Source organism: Crassostrea angulata, chromosome 3 (genome assembly GCF_025612915.1).
Source record: "Crassostrea angulata isolate pt1a10 chromosome 3, ASM2561291v2, whole genome shotgun sequence".
In the NCBI taxonomy this organism is placed as follows: Eukaryota; Metazoa; Mollusca; class Bivalvia; order Ostreida; family Ostreidae; genus Magallana; species Magallana angulata.
Window position 1 is genome coordinate 48,271,332 of NC_069113.1, and position 20,544 is coordinate 48,291,875.

Below are 20,544 nucleotides of genomic sequence, written 5' to 3' on the forward strand. Positions count from 1 at the left end.
TTTATTCCATGTAATGTTAGTATGGAGTTCTTAGCTGGAATTTTGAAGGAATAACAAAAGAAAAAAGACATAGCCAATTCATGTAAAAATCTGATCTAATTTGAAAATGATCTAAAAGTGTTTGTAAGTTTCATTTTTGGGAGTTGATTTTAATCAACTGTCCTATGCAGTTACTCTGGCAAACCGAAACTGAAACAGTGTTTGGACCTAAGCACAAATCATCACCGCTGACAAGAGTTAGTTCTTGAAAATAATCGATAAATTCGATGTAATGTATGCTGAAGCATTTTTTAAAAAGGAAACTTATTTATAAATACCTAAGAAATAGTCAGATTTTAAATAGTACGAACAATTTAGAAGTTTTTTGCAGTCATATGTATTCCTACGTCGGAGTTCAATGTAGTCTCGTTCAACCAATGGCTGTCTCCGTACATCTCCGACAAGCAGAGAGTCAGTCTATATTTAGAGGTCGCATCATCAAGCTATCACGTGACCTGGTATCTCTTACTTGTCGGAGATTAACGGAGACAACCGAAATCTATTTGAACGAGACTAGAGTTCTTGAAATATTTTGAATAACGATACATAGTTTGATGAAATCAATTCTATTTTTGAATATTACACAACATGATTCATAAGAGGTTTTCTGGAAATTCTTGTCGGATAAGTCCGAGGATCCGTATTTTAAAAATGTGCGTAATTCAAATAGAGATTATAAACTACTTGCCAAGCAAAATAACAAATCGTTGATTTTAGGATAAATAATAATCGATAAAATCAACTCCCATCAGTACTTCAGTACTTTGATTCATTTTGTTAATGTTTTTTGTACATTAAAAACATAGTAAGCAGGGCATGCATGGCTATATATCCCAGGTTCTGTCAGCCATTAATTTGTTTGTTTTATATAAACATTTTCCAACAGATGCAATCTTTCAAATGAATATTTTTTTTCAGTACAAAACATTTAAGGTTTCTTCAAAGTCAAATTTGGAAGAATAAGTAATATCTTAAATTGGTTGACTATTTTAAGAGTCATACATCATCTGCACATCAAAATCTTTGTAATGAGTTGCAGAATTCAGATTTTATGATACCAGTATCATACAAACTTTCTTTAAGACACTACTGACCTTTAATAATTAAAGTCTTGAAAAAAATCCTCTTCCATTCTTAGTCTTTCTTTTTTCTTCAAATAAAGAAAAAATGGTTTAAAAACTCTGAAACTATAGTCTATTGAGTGATATAACAACATACAAATTAAATAAAGGAGAAAAACTATGAAAATATGAAGTGAGTATCATTGGTATATGAAATGAAATTGTGAAAGTGGAACTACTTTTTGAAGAAAAAGTATGGAAGCCCAAAAGATCTATTACCATTATAAACTTTCTGGTACATATGTATATAGTTTACAATAAAAAGGAGAATCCTTACAAATTATTAGCTATTTCTTAAACAGTACCTTTTATTTCTGCTTTTCCTTGATAAAGGATCCGTCAGCATCCTACCACCTCTTGTTTTTCTAACAGCCACCCTTGTATTGGGGGGTGAATACTGAAATATATATATAATATATATTGTAAAAGAATGATGTCAAAATCAATGAATTACGATAGATATGAAACTTCATTAAAGTTACAACATGCATGGTTATGTTTCATAATGTAATTATAAAAGACTAGAGAAAAAAAAAACCTTGAAAAGAACACCAATTACAAGTAAATGACAGTATTAGAAAGGCATTTTATATATGTACTTAGATTTGCACTGAAAAAAAAACACAGCACAAAATTAGCGCAATGCTCTAATTTCATTGTCACACTTATAATTTGGTGATAGTTAATGTTCTTCTTCATTATAATAATTCCTATTATCACTCTTGGGTTAGAAATGTGTGCATAAAGAGATAAACCGCATACACACTTTTGGGTTAGAAATGTGTGCACAAAGAGATAAACCGCATACACACTCTTGGGTTAGAAATGTGTGCACAAAGGGATAAACCGCATACACACTCTTGGGTTAGAAATGTGTGCACAAAGGGATAAACCGCATACATACCCAAACCCCAGGTTCCCTTATGCCTGGACTTTTCCCTTCCCGAGGAGAAGCTAATTCAGGTAACAATGATGTGTGATAAAAATCTTTGAGCTTTGGCAGCATTATGTTCCAAAGATCCTCATTCCTGTATATTCTCTCAATGAAAAGATGGTAGGGATTCAGAGTGCGAACCACAAAGTCTATCCACTCTGTTCCACAAATGTTCATAAGCCCTTGACATTGATAGTAATAATCGTGATTCTCCTTTAAGGATAATTTTCCATTTCTATACTGCAAACAAAATGACCTTATTTTGTCTGCAGCTTCAAAAAGATTTAAAGGCTTATTATGAACGAGGTTCTTTATCTCTATAAGACCCTTCTTTCCATCAGAGGTAAACACAAAACCATCAGGACTTGCTGCTAGGAAGTTGTTGTTATGATCAATTACCAATCCTGAGTCCTTCACTATCACATTCTCATTCTCTTCAGCTTTTCTGAGTTTGTATTCCTCTATAGTAGATCTTTCCTGTAGAAGTCCATTTCTAGTATGTCTATTTCCTTTAAAATTAGAATACAGAAGAGATTTCACCAAGTTTTTAACTGGGATAGATGGTCTACGCCGATAAACTTTTCCAAAATTAGAGGCAGTTAATCGTATTCTTCTCTCAGAATGCCACAGACCTGATGAAGATTGTTTGGAAGTGGAGCTCTGGATCTTTGCTATCTGGGTTGAAGAGACGCATACATGTTTGTTAAGGAATTCTTGCTTTTTTGCTTCTAAGTCTGATGCCGATATATCTTCAGTAACCTCAGTGGCATCCTCTCCATATGCTCTTTTAGCTTTTGTGGTTGTACTTTGCTTTAGATTCCTTAATTTCTTCATAAATCTGTTTTTCTTTGTTTGCGGCTTCATTTGATGTTTCTTACTTTGGGCCAGCTTCACTTCCTGTCTTTGGAAAACTTTAGTAAAAAAAGATCCTGCATGTGTAGCTGTGGATTCTTTCCAAACATTTGGAGACCACAGTGGTCCATAGTTCATACGCAAAGCACCACCATAACACCGAGCATGCCATGACCCTCTGTTGCATAGATTGTGAATCTTTCCACCATCAAACTTGCACCTTATGTGCATCCAAGACTCTGCAATGTTTGTTGTGGTGTTGCCAATCAGATGTTCAGCCTTCTCTGCTATTTTCATTAAAAGAATGGAAACATCCTGAATGATAAATTTTTCAACATCATGAAAGTCAAAGCTACAATAACGAGAATTCTCTAACTCTTCTGCACTTGCACCTTCTTCCCAGAATGTAATCTGCTCTTCAAAGATATTCTCAAAGTTTGCGCCATCATCATCAATACCTTCATTTTGTTCGATTTGAATTTGTAAATTATCAGCAGTTGAGGTTGAAGTTGACACCTTACAAAAGTCTGAACAATTTGAATGGTTACCAAAAACATGATGTACAGAATTCAGAATATCATGTTTAAGGTGAGCAACTGCAGCTGATGTGGTAAGTTCTTTGTTCTCCCTCTGTTTTGCTCTGACACGTACTGCACATCTTACTGCAGAAACTAGCTGTACTCTAACTTTTTTTGTAAGATTATGCCTTCCTTTGTAAAGGGGGTTATTCATTACGAGCTTCTCAAGGTTGGATCTGTAACACTTACAAACATGATTTGCACACTCTTCTTTCTGAACATCCCTGCCCCACTCGGGTACTTCCTCTCTAATTTTAGCATATACAGACGAGTCCCCATCACCAACTATACGCATGTACCGTAAACCATGTTTAGTCTCTGCTTCTTTAAACCCTTCCACAATAATGTCACTTTCCATGGATTGACTATCTGAATCCCAGTTCTTGAAACAATCGTGTTCTTGTGGTTCCACCATCTTATTCTTGGCTGTTTGGCACACATAACAGTATTTATTTCTAACCCCTATATGCAGCAGTTTTCCTGTCTCTTTACCAATGATAATGGCTACACCTCCAAGAGCATTATAGCTGTGTTTGTGTGTGCGTTTTGACCATCCACCATCTGTAATAACAGTTATTGCAGGAACCTCATGATGGTAATCACCCCTTTCTACTGCCAAAGCTCTCTCTTCTGCCCCTGCTTCCAATATGTTACTCTCAAGAGCAGAAAGCCACCATTCTCCAACCTCCTTCTCTATAGCTGTAAACGATGTAGAAGACAGGCCTGGGGAGTTCATAGTACCAAGAATTTCATTTAGGTGGGATGGCCCATTTCCCGTTGTCATGCTTCCCCACACTGCACGTACATTTATGTCAAATCTAAAATCATAATTTATAGGAGTTTGCAAGGCACAAGAAGAGAATAATTAAATAAAACAAATGGCCTACGGGCCACATCGCTTACTAAACAACAGTGTTTTGTAACATTCTATTTAATTTTTTAAAACATTTTCCCTATTTATTTTTTTGTTAAACTTTAAAGCCCTCTTGCGGCCAAAGTATTAAATCGGGATCACATTTTTAACACAAGATGTAACAAGATGTAATTATAATTGGGGCGATTATAGAGTCTTCCAAAGGAACGAGGCCATCATTGGGAGTAAGGATGACCCACATGGGTCAAACTTTACAGACAAAAAGATATAGAACTTGATTACTTTTATTTCCGAAGTTACATGATGTTCCCCAGGGGTCCTTTACTATACATTAGGTGAACCAACAAGACCCATGGAACAAGAATAATTATGGTTAAGGGGTTTGGATCTTAACCGTTTTCAAGATATTCGGGCACTTCCTGTTTGAGGGGGGTCAGGACCACCCCAGGGCCCATGACCTACATACCATTTGATGCCCCTAACACATGGAACTATGGTATGATATGACGAATGTGATTCTATGAGATTGTATGCTATGGTATGAGATTCCAATGCTATGCTATGAGATTTCAATGCTATGCTATGGGATTTCAATGCTATCGTGTATGTTGTAAAAGATATGCTTGAACCGACTGTATGCAGACCTAACGTATCCTAGAGTTTTGTATAATTCTGTTCAGACATCTCTGAGAAATGCAACAGATAAATTCAGAGCAGCAAAGAAGAAGAAGAAGAAGAATAAGAGGAAGAACTGTACAAAAACTATAAGTCTCCAAACTTCGTTTGGGAGACTTAATTAAATAGAGAATCCTTAGTGCTGTGTCTACTCCTTGGTTTAATGTTTATGAACCAAACAATATTATTTTTTTTTTTATAATCAACACTTGGTTTTCAAAAACTCTAATCATAAACATGCTCCTTAATACTGTGATAATTTATCTCTAAAAAATTAAAATATTAGTTTATAAGCATTTGTAACAATATCATATATGGAAATATTTTTGAAGTTTATGACTAAATGACCTTTGACAACAACAGTTGATCTTATATAAAATCAGAGTGAATTAATATCACTGACATAACATTTTATTGCAAATGCACATAGACTTTTAGAAATGCTATTTGTAAATTATTGTTTAGCTTTTCTAAATCACCCCTTTTAATAGGAATAGATTCATGAATTGAACAAACCTTAGTTCTTACACTACAGTGTGGTGTTGTTTATAAAGTACATGTCTTTTGACATACAACTATCAAGAACATTTTAAGGCAACCTCTATCAATTCAAAATCATCTATATATCTCTTTGAAAGAAATATTGTCCTCCATTTGAACAAATCTTATCCCCTTTACTACAGTACCAATGTAAAACAATAAATAACAACATGTAGAGGTGATGTAGCAAAAACTGTGCTGTGTTACAGGAGACCTAAATTATATATCATTTTTATTGAGAGTAAGCAATAACTATTATCATTATTGGTACATGTATGGGACATTAATATAATAAAGGATGGGTGTATATCTTCTTTTTTTAGATTATTCATAACATATTCATAACTTCCTAGAAAGTAAATTTAACAAACAATATTAATTCAAATTTCAACATGATCAAATACATTATCATATAATTCACTAAACCTGACTATGTTTTCAAATAGTGATTGAAATTCAGTTTATTTGAAATACTACTGTAATCAAAATCTAATGAAAAAAAACCTCATTGAAAATTCAGTCATACATGTATATACTTTGTGATTTGTACCTCTTTCTTTCACTTTTTCAATATTCTGAGCTTACACTATCATGTTTTGTGAAAAGTTTACAATTTCAACAAAATCGGACAGCAGAGATAGCAGGTGCATGATGTTAAGAGAAATACTTATCTTACCTAATGCAATTAAATCATTAAAAGTTATTGTTGATAAAGACAACCCCTAACAATTATGAGTTGCCTAATAGAAATCTGATATTGGATTGTTTTAATGAAAATGAATTTTTTTTTACACACTTAGAAACTTATATATTTTAAAATCACGATTACTTAGAATAGTTGATCATTTTCAAATGTAGATTATAATAGTAAAGAATAAAATTGAACATGTTCAAAGTTTTAGAGTCAAATGCATTTCTAAATTGGCCGTCCGAAACTCAAAAAACAAAAATAAAATTAATGTGCTATATATAAATATATATATATATATATATATATATATATATATATATATATATATATATATATATATATATATATATATATATATATATATATGACACATTGATCATGTTTCAAAACATTTTGTTCTGCTAAAGAGTAGATAATCATTCCTTTTACAAATTCACAGAGACAGCATCCTATGAGTGGTAGCTTATTGCCATTCTCATTGAGCATGAATATTTTAATGAGCATTTAATTTTGATGTGAAACATGGTAAAGAACTTATTCTGCATGATATGAGACCAATTGATTTTGGACCTTGTTTAATTAAACATTTTCTTATAAAAGACCCTTTATAAATACTGGTAGCTAATGAATGCATGTCATTGAGCATCTATTGTTTCTCAGGGCCTAAACTCATGTTTTGATTTTCATTTTTACACAATCCAAAAATAAATAATCATAATAATGAGAGATATTTACAAATTTATAAATAAAATTGTAAAATAAATCTTTTTTGAATATAATCAAAGCCTGTGTATATACCTCCGTGATCCTGGAATGCGAGGACTTGTTTCAAATTTAAAATGTTTTTTACACCCATTGCACTGAACAGCAAATACACTGGCTAAACCAAGGTTTCTTGTCTCTGTCAATGCAGTTATCGGTGGTTTTCCAGTGGATGCAAGGGCAATGGCATCAACACATTGGCATGCATGCAAAGTCATTTCATTTACATGGCTTTGTAAAGTAGTAAGATTAATTATTCTGTATCCTTCTGGACACACCTGTTTCACTTTCTTAATGGAAAGTCTAATAGAGTGATTGTCATTTAATATAGTAGAAATATATGACACTTTTCTACCAGTACCAATAGAATGTTTTGTCCACAGCTTCTTGATTTTGATTTTAATATGTTTGCCACTTGGTCGGCTTCTTTTTAAGATGTAATGTGGTCTTCCATGGTGTTTCTCTTTTCTACGCTTTTGGTGTACACCTTTTCCTTTACCAAACACACGCGAGGTTTTCTTTTTGCTACCCATGCTTATACATGTAACAAGTGTACAGTAGACTACACTTTTCCCTTCCGGTATTCCATATATTTACTTTTGTAATTTTGATAATTAAATAAATTTCATTTTACATGACAGTTGTATGTGCACACATTTCATACCCATATATATAGCTAACTGTTAAAAAAAATAAAATTTACTAGCTTTAATGAGCAAAATGTTGTGGCCCAAAACACGGTCCTTAGCCAATAGAGAGCATGTGGGGATCAGATGAAATGTGTACGATTCTTGGTATTAATTTATTTATGATTTCTGAAAAAAACGTACTAAAAGTTCCATTTTCAAAATATGCAACAATGAAAAAAAGCAAATACCTTTTGCAGTCGCTCTAAGTCTCGAAATCTGCAAAGTTTACATCCATGTGATGAAAGATCAACCACTTTTTCTTTAACCGGAAGTCTTTTCTCTAGAAAAAGTTATTTTCGTATTTTTTCGTACAGCAAAATTAATTCTTAAAACAGACTGTACATGGTTTAAATAAGAATGTTAAATTTATAATATGCATTTTAAACGAAAATAACATGTGTGTACGCACAGCAGGCTTTGATTTTATCAGCGGATGAATTTCATCTACTTTCACTTTTGAAAAACAAACGAGACGAGAAGAACACGTTGTAAGTTTGAAGTGAAAATTTCAGCTATGTAAAGCTTACATTACATGATCATTATTACATGCACGTTTTAAAAGCCTTAGAGAACCTCGATATGGCCAATTTTACAATCAGCATGTTGTTGATCATCCATAAAGTTAGTCATAGCCGATGTTTATTTTTGGTTAAAAATGGCGGTTAATTCTGAAGGGTTGGTGGTTTATTTTTTTACTATATCTTTCCCATGAGACCGTTTGCACTAAAAAGAAACCCTACTTGCTCTCATATAAGATCTACCGTAAATAATGACAGATACACAAATATATATTTAACGACAGGAAAACTTCTTTATTTTTTCTAAATTTCTTGTTAAAATTCTTCACAAATGTGTTTTTTATCTGTATCTAACGACAAGTCATGCATTAATAACAACACACGTAGTAAAATGAGGCTTTATTCAAATGATATTAATAGTTTTACATTCCAGTGCAGGGTCTTTTAGTTATAAAACCTCAACATCTCATTTACATGATTTTCATGTTTGACAAAGCCTTAAGGTATTTAATGTATAATGAAAGGATATTGAACAATTTTTAATCATTTAAAACTAGTTAAATATGTATTGCTTGATAACTATGAAAGTGAAATTAACCAAATTCACATGACATATAAGAAGCCGGTCAATTTGCAACTTAAAATTTTTTAAAGAGTTATCTCCCCCCCTTTTTTTTTAAAAAAAGAAAATTTTAATTTTGTCAAAATATTTGCGACAAATGATTTTTTTCATTTCATTTTCTAATATATAGAAAGTTTATGCATATATTAACCAAGAGAGTTTTATGAATTTTAAGTTACTTTTTACAATATCTTTATAAAACATATGTTGCCCATAGACTTCAATGCAAAATCAAGGTGTAATTAGTTGTACCATAATCAAAATTTTGAGAATTCCTTTGGTGGAGTATTTTTATTTGATAACATCTTCAAAATAATATCATGATTAAGAATATCAGACCATTCATTTATTAGGTACAGGTGGGGATATTTGATTAACATCGAGTTTTTTCCTTCACTAGACCTAGTGCAACATCACTTGGGTTTGGAGATCCCAGAGAAATTAAGTCGTTTTTAGAGAAGAATTCCATCGGGTGCTGGATTGATGTAGAAAGAATAGGAATGGTAAGGCTGTTTATTGTAGACTAGTATTTTGATGTCATTTAAAATATTCAGCAAATATTTCAAACAAATTTGTAGAAAAATGGAAACTGAAGTTAAAAATTTCCAAGCTGTTGCTTGTGGGTTAAAAGTCACAATGTAACAATGTTTGTCTTTGAATAAGGAAAGATTAGATAGTCAACCCATAATCTCTGCAATACTGCAAACAAGTAATGATTGTGGCTCTGATTTATGCTGTATTACCACAGAATGGGCTGTTTGATGAGATTGCGCGGGGCTTACTGGAGTGTAAAGTGGTGGTGGCATGTGTGTCTGATGACTACGTGGAATCGCCCAGCTGCTGTAAAGAGTTCCGCTACGCCTGCACAGTTCTCAACCTCCCCCTGGTCATCTGTGTGGTGGGAACTGGGCACAAGTGGAGGCGGAGTGAGGTAGGGTCTTGCATATTATGTAACTAAAATGTAACAGGAGGCAGAGTGAGGTGGGTCCTACATGTTATGCAACTAAAATGTAGAAGGAGGCAGAGTGAGGTGGGTCCTACATGTTATGTAACTAAAATGTAGGAGGAGGCAGAGTGAGGTGGGTCCTACATGTTATGTAACTAAAATGTTAGAGTAGGCAGAGGGATATGGGGTCCTTCATGTTATGTAACTAAAATGTAGGAGGAGGCAGAGTGAGGTAGGGTTGTACATGTTATGTAGCTAAAGTGTAGGAGGAGGCAGAGGGAGGTAGGGTCCTACATGTTATGTAACTAAAATGTAAGAGGAGGCAGAGTGAGGTAGGGTCCTACATGTTATGTAACTAAAATGTAAGAGGAGGCAGAGTGAGGTAGGGTCCTACATGTTATGTAACTGAAATGTTAGAGTAGGCAGAGTGAGGTAGGGTTGTACATGTTATGTAGCTAAAATGTAGGAGGAGGCAGAGGGAGGTAGGGTCCTACATGTTATGTAACTAAAATGTTAGAGTAGGCAGAGGGAAGTGGAGTCCTTCATGTTATGTAACTAAAATGTAGGAGGAGGCAGAGTGAGGTAGGGTTGTACATGTTATGTAGCTAAAATGTAGGAGGAGGCAGAGGGAGGTAGGGTCCTACATGTTATGTAACTAAAATGTTAGAGTAGGCAGAGTGAGGTAGGGTTGTACATGTTATGTAACTGAAATGTAGGAGGAGGCAGAGTGAGGTGGGTCCTACATGTTATGTAACTAAAATGTTAGAGTAGGAAGAGGGAGGTGGGGTCCTTCATGTTATGTAACTAAAATGTAGGAGGAGGCAGAGTGAGGTAGGGTTGTACATGTTATGTAGCTAGAATGTAGGAGGAGGCAAAGTGAGGTGGGTCCTACATGTTATGCAACTAAAATGTAGAAGGAGGCAGAGTGAGGTGGGTCCTACATGTTATGTAACTAAAATGTAGGAGGAGGCAGAGTGAGGATGGTCCTACATGTTATGTAACTAAAATGTTAGAGTAGGCAGAGGGAGTTGGGGTCCTTCATGTTATTTAACTAAAATGTAGGAGGAGGCAGAGTGAGGTAGGGTTGTACATGTTATGTAGCTAAAATGTAGGAGGAGGCAGAGGGAGGTAGGGTCCTACATGTTATGTAACTAAAATGTAAGAGGAGGCAGAGTGAGGTAGGGTCCTACATGTTATGTAACTAAAATGTAAGAGGAGGCAGAGTGAGGTAGGGTCCTACATGTTATGTAACTAATATGTTAGAGTAGGCAGAGTGAGGTAGGGTTGTACATGTTATGTAGCTAAAATGTAGGAGGAGGCAGAGGGAGGTAGGGTCCTACATGTTATGTAACTAAAATGTTAGAGTAGGCAGAGGGAAGTGGGGTCCTTCATGCTATGTAACTAAAATGTAGGAGGAGGCAGAGTGAGGTAGGGTTGTACATGTTATGTAGCTAAAATGTAGGAGGAGGCAGAGGGAGGTAGGGTCCTACATGTTATGTAACTAAAATGTTAGAGTAGGCAGAGTGAGGTAGGGTTGTACATGTTATGTAACTAAAATGTAGGAGGAGGCAGAGTGAGGTGGGTCCTACATGTTATGTAACTAAAATGTTAGAGTAGGAAGAGGGAGGTGGGGTCCTTCATGTTATGTAACTAAAATGTAGGAGGAGGCAGAGTGAGGTAGGGTTGTACATGTTATGTAGCTAAAATGTAGGAGGAGGCAGAGGGAGGTAGGGTCCTACATGTTATGTAACTAAAATGTAGGAGGAGGCAGAGGGAGGTAGGGTCCTACATGTTATGTAACTAAAATGTAAGAGGAGGCAGAGTGAGGTAGGGTCCTACATGTTATGTAACTAAAATGTATGAGGAGGCAGAGGGAGGTAGTGTACTTTATGTTATATTATTTGAAATTTATGAATGAATTTATGAGTTGATGAAAGAAGGCCGTGTGCGATGCTACCGCTTTTCAGTTCAAAATCTACCTATTTTTCATCACTTGAGGTTAACATGTATGCTTTGAAATTTTCTCTTTCATTGATTTCAATTGCACTTCTCTCACAGGTATGTGTATTTTTATTAAATATCGTAAAAATGTGCAGCATAAATAACTTGGGGCAGACTATACACGTTATATTATTAAAATGTAAATAAAGGCAGAGTAAATAAAGGTAGGATATTCTGAATGTTTTGCATGTAAAATAGAAATAACTGTACAAAACTGGTATCTTGCAGTATTAGTTTACAATAATGCTCAAATCCCCGCCTGTACTATTATCTTCATATATCTTGGAGGCCATACAAGATTGTATGATATTACTAAAGGTTCTGCTAAAGATATTTTCAGAGTTAATGCAGTGCAAAGCATGTGCAGTAGATCAAAAGGTGCTTCATTTCAATAAATTTTACATGATTAATCATTGTAAAACCAAAGTCAAATGATTAATGTTAGATTTTTAACAGGAACATTGATTCATTATGGAAGAATTAAGGGACAATGTGAAGAATTGTAAATTATCTTTTCATCTTAATTGAGAAGAACTATTTTCTTGGAAAGCTTCTTGTCATAGTGAAGATTATAAACTGTCTGAATGTTCAAAACATAGGCCTACTCTCTTTCTTAAAAATTGGGACAAGGGATGGGTACAAAGTTTGACATTGGAATGACATTGGGATATTTTGATGATGCTATAGATATCCAATTTTGGGGGTAATGTTCCCCCCAAAAACACATTATATAATGAATAATGCAAATACAATGGGAATACAGTGGACGGGGTTTTATAAAAAAATTAGAATAATCCACTTGGGAACAATTAATTGTGTGAGCCTCCTGACCCGTGGGCATATGATTGGTAAATTTCTCTTTTTGGGGTCTCCTATATTGAATAATGAATGCTCGAGTATTGTAAATCAAAAGTAGAATTTTATGACAAAATTATATACAACCAAGAGATGTCAATAACTTGTTTTTAATTTTAGACACATTCGTGCATTAAAAAGTGGATTGGGACTGATTTTCCTGCTGAACTTTTTAGGTCGCCATGTTGACAATGAACAGCCCAGTGGTGAGTTTTCAGTTAGAGAGTGAGGAGGCGTTCACCAAACTACTGCAGCTTGTGGAAGAGGCTCTAGAATCTAGTAAACAGGTCAAGAATGAAAAGACAGACACCAAGGAGGGGACATCGGACAAGGAGAGGGCAAATCAGTTCAAGGTCATTTGTTTGAACTTCTGTTCTGTAGAGCTAATGTATAGCTGCTTTCTTGTTGAATCTCAGTACTGTAAATTTATTTTTAAATGCAAGGATTTAATTTCCGTGTAAGATCTTGAGAATTAAGCAGTTCTCACGGATTTTAAAATCTAGCTCTTATTTTTCAGACAGTTTTGAGCTACATGAAATCATAGCAAAAAATTGGTGCTCGCTATTCTATATTTGACATGATGCAAAATTTACATTATCAAAATTGTGAAACATGCACTTAGATGTAGTGCATGTGGTGAGAAATTATAACAATTTTAATTACTTGTAGGAGCTGTATGAGTTGGCTCAGAGAAAGTTTTTGAGACAGATAAGAAACTACGCCTCCAGTCAGGAGGTGGCTCCCTACCCTCGACTCTTCGTGGCTGACATTGTACCTATAGAAGAAAACCCTCAATCATTTGATAAATCCATGTCAATAGGTACATAGCGGTTCTGCTGAATTTAAATCTTAAAATGAGGAAAAATATTAAATTTCATGAAGGGGCAATATTGGAACTTCTTTATATAAAACATAAAAGAATATGGTTTAATCAATTCTCCAAGTAACTTGGATAACAACTTACAATATATCTGCAATGAATGGCCAACTAAAACTACTTTATAAAGTGAAAATAAAATGCCTTGATCATCAGCTTATACAGAAAGGGATTTTTATTTGTTGTTGTAAATTTCAGAGGAAAAACTTGATGATAAAGAAGAAAACCAGATAGAGAAAGGAGAAATGGAGGTCATGAACTCGGGATATACATCCCGCAGATTCTGTATCCACATCCTGTGTGAATGTGACAAGGTTTGTACATTTTATATTGTTAACCAGTACTAGCTAGTAGAACATGTTGATCATATTCTTTTCATTTTATTATACTGCAGAGAATCTTAATAGAGCATGTGTAGTATTAGTTTATTACATTCATTTTTGGGAGTTGATTTTAATCAACTCTCCTATGCAGTTACTCTGGCAAACCGAAAGTGAAACAGTGTTTGGACCTAAGCAGAAAGCATCACCGCTGACAAGACTTAGTTCTCGGATATAATCGATAAATTCGCTGCAATGAATTCTGAAGCACTGTTTTCAAGGAAACTTATTTATAAATACCTTTTAAATAGTCGGATTTTAAATGGTAGGAACAATTTACTAGATATTTTTTTGTTGTAGTATGTATTCCTTCGCTAGAGTTTACTATAGTCTCGTTCAACCAGACGATGGGTGGTTTCTGTAAATCTTTGACAAGCAGAGAATCTCTCTTGGTTGTCGGAAATTAACGGAGACAGCTGAGCATCTGGTTGAACGAAACTAGAGTTCAATATTGCTTGGATCCATACAATTTTTCAGATATATTTCGATGACTGATACGTACCTTGATGGAATTAATAGTATCTTTAATATTACACGACATGATCATTCATATATGGGGTTTCTCGAAATTCTTTTTGGAAAAGTCCGAGTATTCATATTGTAAAAATGTGTGTTATTCAAATACATATAAGAAACTACTTGCCATGCAAAATAACGTATCGTTGATTCTAAAATATATAATAATCGATAAAATCAACTCCCGTCAGTTCTTCAGTACTTTGATTATCTTCTGCATATACTGGCAAAAAAAATGTGCTAACAAAACCAGATTTTTCTATGATAAATCTTGAAGAAAAAAGTTTAGCATTGTGACAGAGGTACTTTGGGTAAAATATGAGCAAACAAACCAGATTTTCATGTGTAGTAGTTTTTTTATCAAGAGTTTAACATAGTGACATTAGTATTGCTAAGTTTAAATTGTATTTAGGTTTTACATACTTGTAGTATCTTAAGCAGTGCTTTGTATACATTTATGCAAAGCTGAATCCAATCTGATTAAAATCAGATCCTTGATTCGCACCTTCTTATTTTACTTTTGCTACAAAAGGATCTAAAGAAACGCCCAGTTGAGGTCACCTCCTGGTGAACTTTGTTTTGACCAATGGCATCGTCAGTTTCATTCCTCAGTAATGTGTTTTAGAAGTTATGCCAATACAACCTTTGGATTTCTTGAGGACGTTTTAATTTCAATTTATGCTCCATCTCTTAAGCTTGCTGATACCAAAAGATTCGAGAGAATGTGCCAATGCTTTGTCATACGACTTCATTTTGTTTGTAACCCAAAAATATCCTTTCTAACACTTGCTCTGCAGGCTAAAATAACTCATGAATATTCTTAAATCATTGTTCACCAGGAGTTGACCTCAAGAGGAGTTTCTTCAGATCATCATGTAGAGACAATAGAAAGAACAAGGAGCGGATCAAGGATCTGATTTTAATCAGATAATGCTGAATCAATATTTGGCAAAGTGACTTAAGCATTGCTGTTTTTTATTTCCAGGGATGGCACAGTGTGACGGAACCCATGATGCTGCCTGAGGACTTTGGGAGAGAGGACCTGACAAAACATGCCCCCTATCTGTCACGCATCACCGCCATCATGAAGCACAGCAAGAACTTCATTTTGAACTGTCTGACGGACGAGGATGGACAGAACTATATGAAGTGGCTGTTTGAGGTGGGTCCATGTCTCGCTTAATGTTGTTACCTCTTGTGTGTGTATATTGTCTTTGAAATTCAGGTTCTTTTTATACCCCCGCTCCAAAAGAGAGGGGGTATACTGTTTTACCCTTGTGTGTCTGTCTGTCTGTCTGTCTGTCCGTCTGTAACAAAAATTTCTGTCGCATTTATCTCAGCAACTATTTATCGGAGATGCTTGAAATTTTAACACAGTGTTTGTTAAGGCATGCCATATCGTTGGATATATTTTTGTACCAATCGGACGTCAACTTCCTGTTAAATGACGACTTTGCTTATTTTTTAACCAAAATTTTCAAACAAATTTTCGTCAAAGATTTCTCAGCAACTATTTATCGCAGACGCTTGAAATTTTAACACAGTGTTTGTTAAGGCATGCCATATTGTGGGATGTATTTTTGTACCAATCGGACGTCAACTTCCTGTTAAATGACGACTTTGCTTATTTTTTAACCAAAATTTTCAAACAAATTTTCGTCAAAGATTTCTCAGCAACTGTTTATCGCAGATGCTTGAAATTTTTACACAGTATTTGTATAGGCATGCCATATTGTGGGATATATTTTTGTACCAATCAGACGCCAACTTCCTGTTAAATGACGACTTTGTTTATTTTTAGCAAAACTTTTCAAACAATTTTCCGTCAAAGAATTCTCAGCAACTATTTATTGCAGATGCTTGAAATTTTAACACACTATTTGTTTAGGCATGCCATATTGTGGGATGTATTTTTGTACCAATCAGACGTCAACTTCCTGTTAAATGACGACTTTGTTTATTTTTTGCCAAAATTTTCAAACAATTTTCCGTCAAAGAATTCTCAGCAACTATTTATTGCAAATGCTTGAAATTTTAACACAGTATTTGTTTAGGCATGCCATATTGTGGGATTTATTTTTGTATCAATCGGACGTCAATTTCCTGTTAAATGACGACTTTGCTTATTTTTTAACCAAATTTTCAAACAATTTTTTGCAAAGATTTCCCAGCAACTATTTATCGCAGATGCTTGAAATTTTTACACAATATTTGTATAGGCATGCCATATTGTGGGATATATTTCTGTACCAATCGGGTGTCAACTTCCTGTTAAATGACGACTTTGTTTATTTTCAGCCAAAATTTTCAAACAAATTTTCGTCAAAGATTTCTCAGCAGCTATTTATCGGAGATGCTTGAAATTTTTACACAGTGACTTTTAAGGCATGCTATATCATGGGATTTATTTTTGTACCAATCGGACGTCATCTTCCTGTTAAATGAGTACTTTGTTTATTTTAGCCAAAATTTTCATACAAATTTTCGTCAAAGATTTCTCAGCAGCTATTTATCGGAGATGCTTGAAATTTTTACACAGTGTTTTTTAAGGCATGCCATATTGTGGGATATATTTCTGTACCAATCGGACGTCATCTTCCTGTTAAATGAGTACTTTGTTTATTTTAGCCAAAATTTTCAAACAAATTTTCCGTCAAAGATTTCTCAGCAGCTATTTATCGCAGATGCTTGAAATTTTAACACACTATTTGTTTAGGCATGCCATATTGTGGGATATATTTCTGTACCAATTGGATGCCAGCTTTCTGTTAAATGTCGACTTTGCTTATTTTGCATATTCACATCAGAGCGGGGGTATCACTAGTGAGCATTGGCTCACAGATATCTTGTTGATGATTGAGCTGTTGAATGTTGTTATGTATTGTGTAGAAATATTGTTTCTGAAATATGGGTCCGCCTGATGAATAAGATACATCAGTTCCAAAATTTTGCGTCATTTTTATTGCATCATTCAATTGATTCAAATATTATGTAGATTATAGTTTCCAATACTGCCCAGATACATGTGTATAAAGGCTGTCTTACAAAGATGGTGTACTTAGCTTAGCTATAGTGAATAATAAATGAAATGTTATCTGGAAGTTGGTTAATATCTTTTGAAATATAAAATCTTGCTAAACTCTTGAAAGTTTGGTCTGTCAAATGAAACTCACAAACTAAACCTCCACTGGTATGTGAATGGCTATAATTAATGATTTAAAACTGAATGATTTTTGATGATTTGTAAAGTCGGCGGAGGCGGTGTTGCCCGACTTTATGAAGGAGTACCACGACCTGCGATACCTAGTGATGGAGATGGACTCCCAAAAGTTGTATGGACAATTATCTCGGTAAGATTGTTTAATAACATGTTTACTGAAAAGTCACTGTGTTCACCTTTTACAAACCTGAAAGTGCAATAAAATTTTCCTTAAAAAAAGTTTATTGTCAGTGCAGTGATTAAAACGCTCACAGTTTCTGCATTCCATCAAAAGCTAAGTAATACCTCAAAAAGTTACTTTTATAAATGTAATAACTTTGAAATGAATGAATAGCCATACATATATGTCAAATATCCCAGTTGAAGTTATCTCCTCTATACAGAAGCAACATTGTACATTCATATATATATATATGTGTATTCTTTTCACTTGTATTTGAATTCTATTACTTTTATTTCTCCATCATGTACATGTATGGTACTTAAAGCTGAACACTGCTTGTAAATAGCTAGGCACTGTGGCAGAGTAAGTTATGTGGCATTAATCCTGCTATTCCTGGCTAAAAGGCAACACTTTAATTTGATTAGTAGAAAGCTTGATTTGCAAGTTTGAGGATTAGGGTTCAAAGTCCAGCAGTGGCAGTATCTGTTTTTGTTTGACACGTCTCCTATCCATCCATCATCTTTTGTGTTCTACAGGTGTCGTCTGTCCAGCGGGAAGGTGATATGGCTGTGTGATGAGCATGCCAAGGAAATGAAGGTCACAGTGCTGGCCAAGGATGCAGTGTCCTTGCAGAAGAAGGCTGCCAGCACAGAGCAACCAGAGTTCATTGCTAAATGGCTGCGTGAAATTAATGCAGAAAAACTAGCCAAAAAATTCAATTCCGCTGAGAAAGTCAAGAAGAATTTCAATCGTAAGTTTTCAAACTAGAGGTTAATGATTGTAATTTAGATTTTTGTAGTAATATCATCATTGAGTCATATTTTGATCATATTTTGAGTCTGTATTCTAGCTATTATAAATTAAGTTTTCATTCAAAGTTTTTTTGCTTTGCTTAATAAAAAAGAACCTAAATAATCTTGATAAATTAAATCTGAGAAAAATTTATTCTGCAGAGGAACTAGTGGATAAGGCAATGCTGCAGGCTAGTTTTGCAAAAGAAGACACAGAGAATTATAACAGTGACATCCAACAACAAATAATGGCCGACCTGAAAAAGGGTCTGGCTCCAAGTCAGGTGAAAGGACAGGAGAAGCGGACGGTCTTACGTCATGGGTCAGCGGTCAAAAAGCAGGAGGTGCAGAAGTCAGAGGCCGCCATACAACGACATGCCACCACCTCACTAGTGTCACCCCCAAGGTCAATCACCTCACCCCCCACATCGGGGCAGTCCACCCCCAAACTGAAAAGACCCACCAGTCAAGCCTGCTCTGTTATGTAGGGACCAGGGTGCATTGTACCAGACAGTTAGGTTTACACAACCATTTGGAAAATATATATCAGGGAAGTTCTATCTGTGATATAAATTATTTCTTAATCAAAAGATACAATATGACTGGTGGTTATCTTGCTCACATGTAGCATATGTTTACATTAATGTATGGTATTGTGTACACAAAATGCATCTGGATGCAATATGGGAAGGGAAAGAAAATCTAATACACTTGAGGTTGTAGAATTATGGGTATGTTTGAAAGAAGAGCAGTAGATCCACATTTTTTGCAATTTCCTTTAAATTTCTTTTTTGATGTTTTAGAACCAATCTTTTTTGTTTGGACATACTCTCTTTATCAGTTAAATGTGTGAAATTGGACCATATTTGTAAGATTTTTAGCCGGGCTCTGCTGAAAGCAGAGTCCTGGCTATAGGCAGGCCAATCGCCAATGTTACTATAAATAGCACAAATAAACAAAAAACCAAACAGCGTCAAGTTAAAGCTTCCGCTATACCAAATAGTTACCCAAAGAGCCACGTTTTGTCAAAAGTGTTGGCATTTTGTTTCTTTTTTTTAAATTTCGAATGAATTGTCTATCTTTTTTAGTTTTCTTATTAATCACGTGTTTTTAAAACATTACTATGCATTTTGGACACATACAATGCGCATGAATTTCCATGAACTACTTTGCTGCACGATGAAGGAACGGGGATTGAATATATAATGCGTGTTGCAAAATTCAAGGCAGCAACTGTTGAACTTTTTAACTTCTACTAGACAGACTTATTTTTTGTTTATAGCCGCTTAAAAAATTTGGTCGCTCTCTGATGCTTTGCCGACATTAAAAGCATGAGAGAGAGAGAGAGAGAGAGAGAGAGAGAGAGAGAGAGAGAGAGAGAGAGAGAGAGAGAGGGAAATTTTCAGTCTTTACTACACAATATGCATAAAGACACACCAAAAGAGCCCGGCTTTCAGTACTTTATTTTCTGTCAGCACAGAAGATGCTAAGTTTTGCGTATTTGTTTAAAATTGTTACTTTGTTGATTATCATTTTCCACATTTTTTCATACCTTTATTGATGTTTAAAAATTTTATTTTGGGGTGTCTTATTTTGTTTTCTTTAAAAATGATATTTCTTAAGTTTATGAGGTGCTTGATGTGCAGTTTACTGTTTAATCTTGTCATCAATTTGAAATATCTTCTATGATATGAAACTGTGATATAATTATTTACTGGCTTGTAGAGTTATTAACCTGGGGTCTTTTCCCACAATGTCCATCATCTATTATCTGTTCTTATTATTTATGCATGATTTTATATGTTATTTATGTAGATATTACATGAACAGCACTCCTCATTTAGAGAGGTTTTATACAGAGGAAGAATGGGACACCTCCTTTTTGGGAAATACCTCGATA

At 34.6% G+C, this 20,544-nt stretch overlaps 2 protein-coding genes across 4 annotated transcripts in view; one reads left to right on the top strand and one right to left on the bottom strand.

Annotated features, from left to right (window-relative positions):
* The window catches only part of LOC128175795 (uncharacterized), a 65,574-nt gene extending 46,057 nt beyond the window's left edge, over nucleotides 1-19,517 (top strand). For both annotated transcript variants that reach the window (XM_052841639.1, XM_052841638.1), the window contains exons 57-65: nucleotides 9,296-9,398; nucleotides 9,644-9,826; nucleotides 12,874-13,050; nucleotides 13,367-13,517; nucleotides 13,773-13,888; nucleotides 15,456-15,632; nucleotides 17,720-17,820; nucleotides 18,390-18,604; nucleotides 18,807-19,517. In XM_052841639.1, coding sequence (XP_052697599.1) covers nucleotides 9,296-9,398; nucleotides 9,644-9,826; nucleotides 12,874-13,050; nucleotides 13,367-13,517; nucleotides 13,773-13,888; nucleotides 15,456-15,632; nucleotides 17,720-17,820; nucleotides 18,390-18,604; nucleotides 18,807-19,132 — 1,549 coding nt within the window. In that variant the 3' untranslated portion in view covers nucleotides 19,133-19,517. The remainder of the gene's footprint in view (nucleotides 1-9,295; nucleotides 9,399-9,643; nucleotides 9,827-12,873; nucleotides 13,051-13,366; nucleotides 13,518-13,772; nucleotides 13,889-15,455; nucleotides 15,633-17,719; nucleotides 17,821-18,389; nucleotides 18,605-18,806) is intronic.
* Nucleotides 983-8,764, bottom strand: LOC128175796 (uncharacterized). 2 transcript variants are annotated; one of them, XM_052841640.1, is made up of 4 exons: nucleotides 7,944-8,764; nucleotides 2,065-4,342; nucleotides 1,466-1,557; nucleotides 983-1,189 (listed from the first exon to the last, which is right to left on the bottom strand). In XM_052841640.1, exons 2-4 carry the CDS (start codon nucleotides 4,306-4,308, stop codon nucleotides 1,174-1,176), a joined length of 2,352 nt encoding a protein of 783 aa, XP_052697600.1. In that variant the 5' UTR covers nucleotides 4,309-4,342; nucleotides 7,944-8,764; the 3' UTR covers nucleotides 983-1,173. The 2 variants fall into 2 exon arrangements, 1 of the variants encoding a protein (XP_052697600.1); XR_008242723.1 differs by lacking the exon at nucleotides 2,065-4,342 and having other exon boundaries at nucleotides 1,150-1,189; nucleotides 7,944-8,726.
* Nucleotides 19,518-20,544: the final 1,027 nt, after the last annotated feature.

Excerpts from the sequence above, each read along its gene's own strand:
- LOC128175796 (XM_052841640.1), bottom strand. The coding sequence starts at position 4,308 with ATGACAACGGGAAATGGGCCATCCCACCTAAATGAAATTCTTGGTACT. Across the intron at positions 1,558-2,064 it reads TAAGGGAACCTGGGGTTTGG|TATTCACCCCCCAATACAAG; the intron begins GTATGTATGCGG and ends TATATATTTCAG.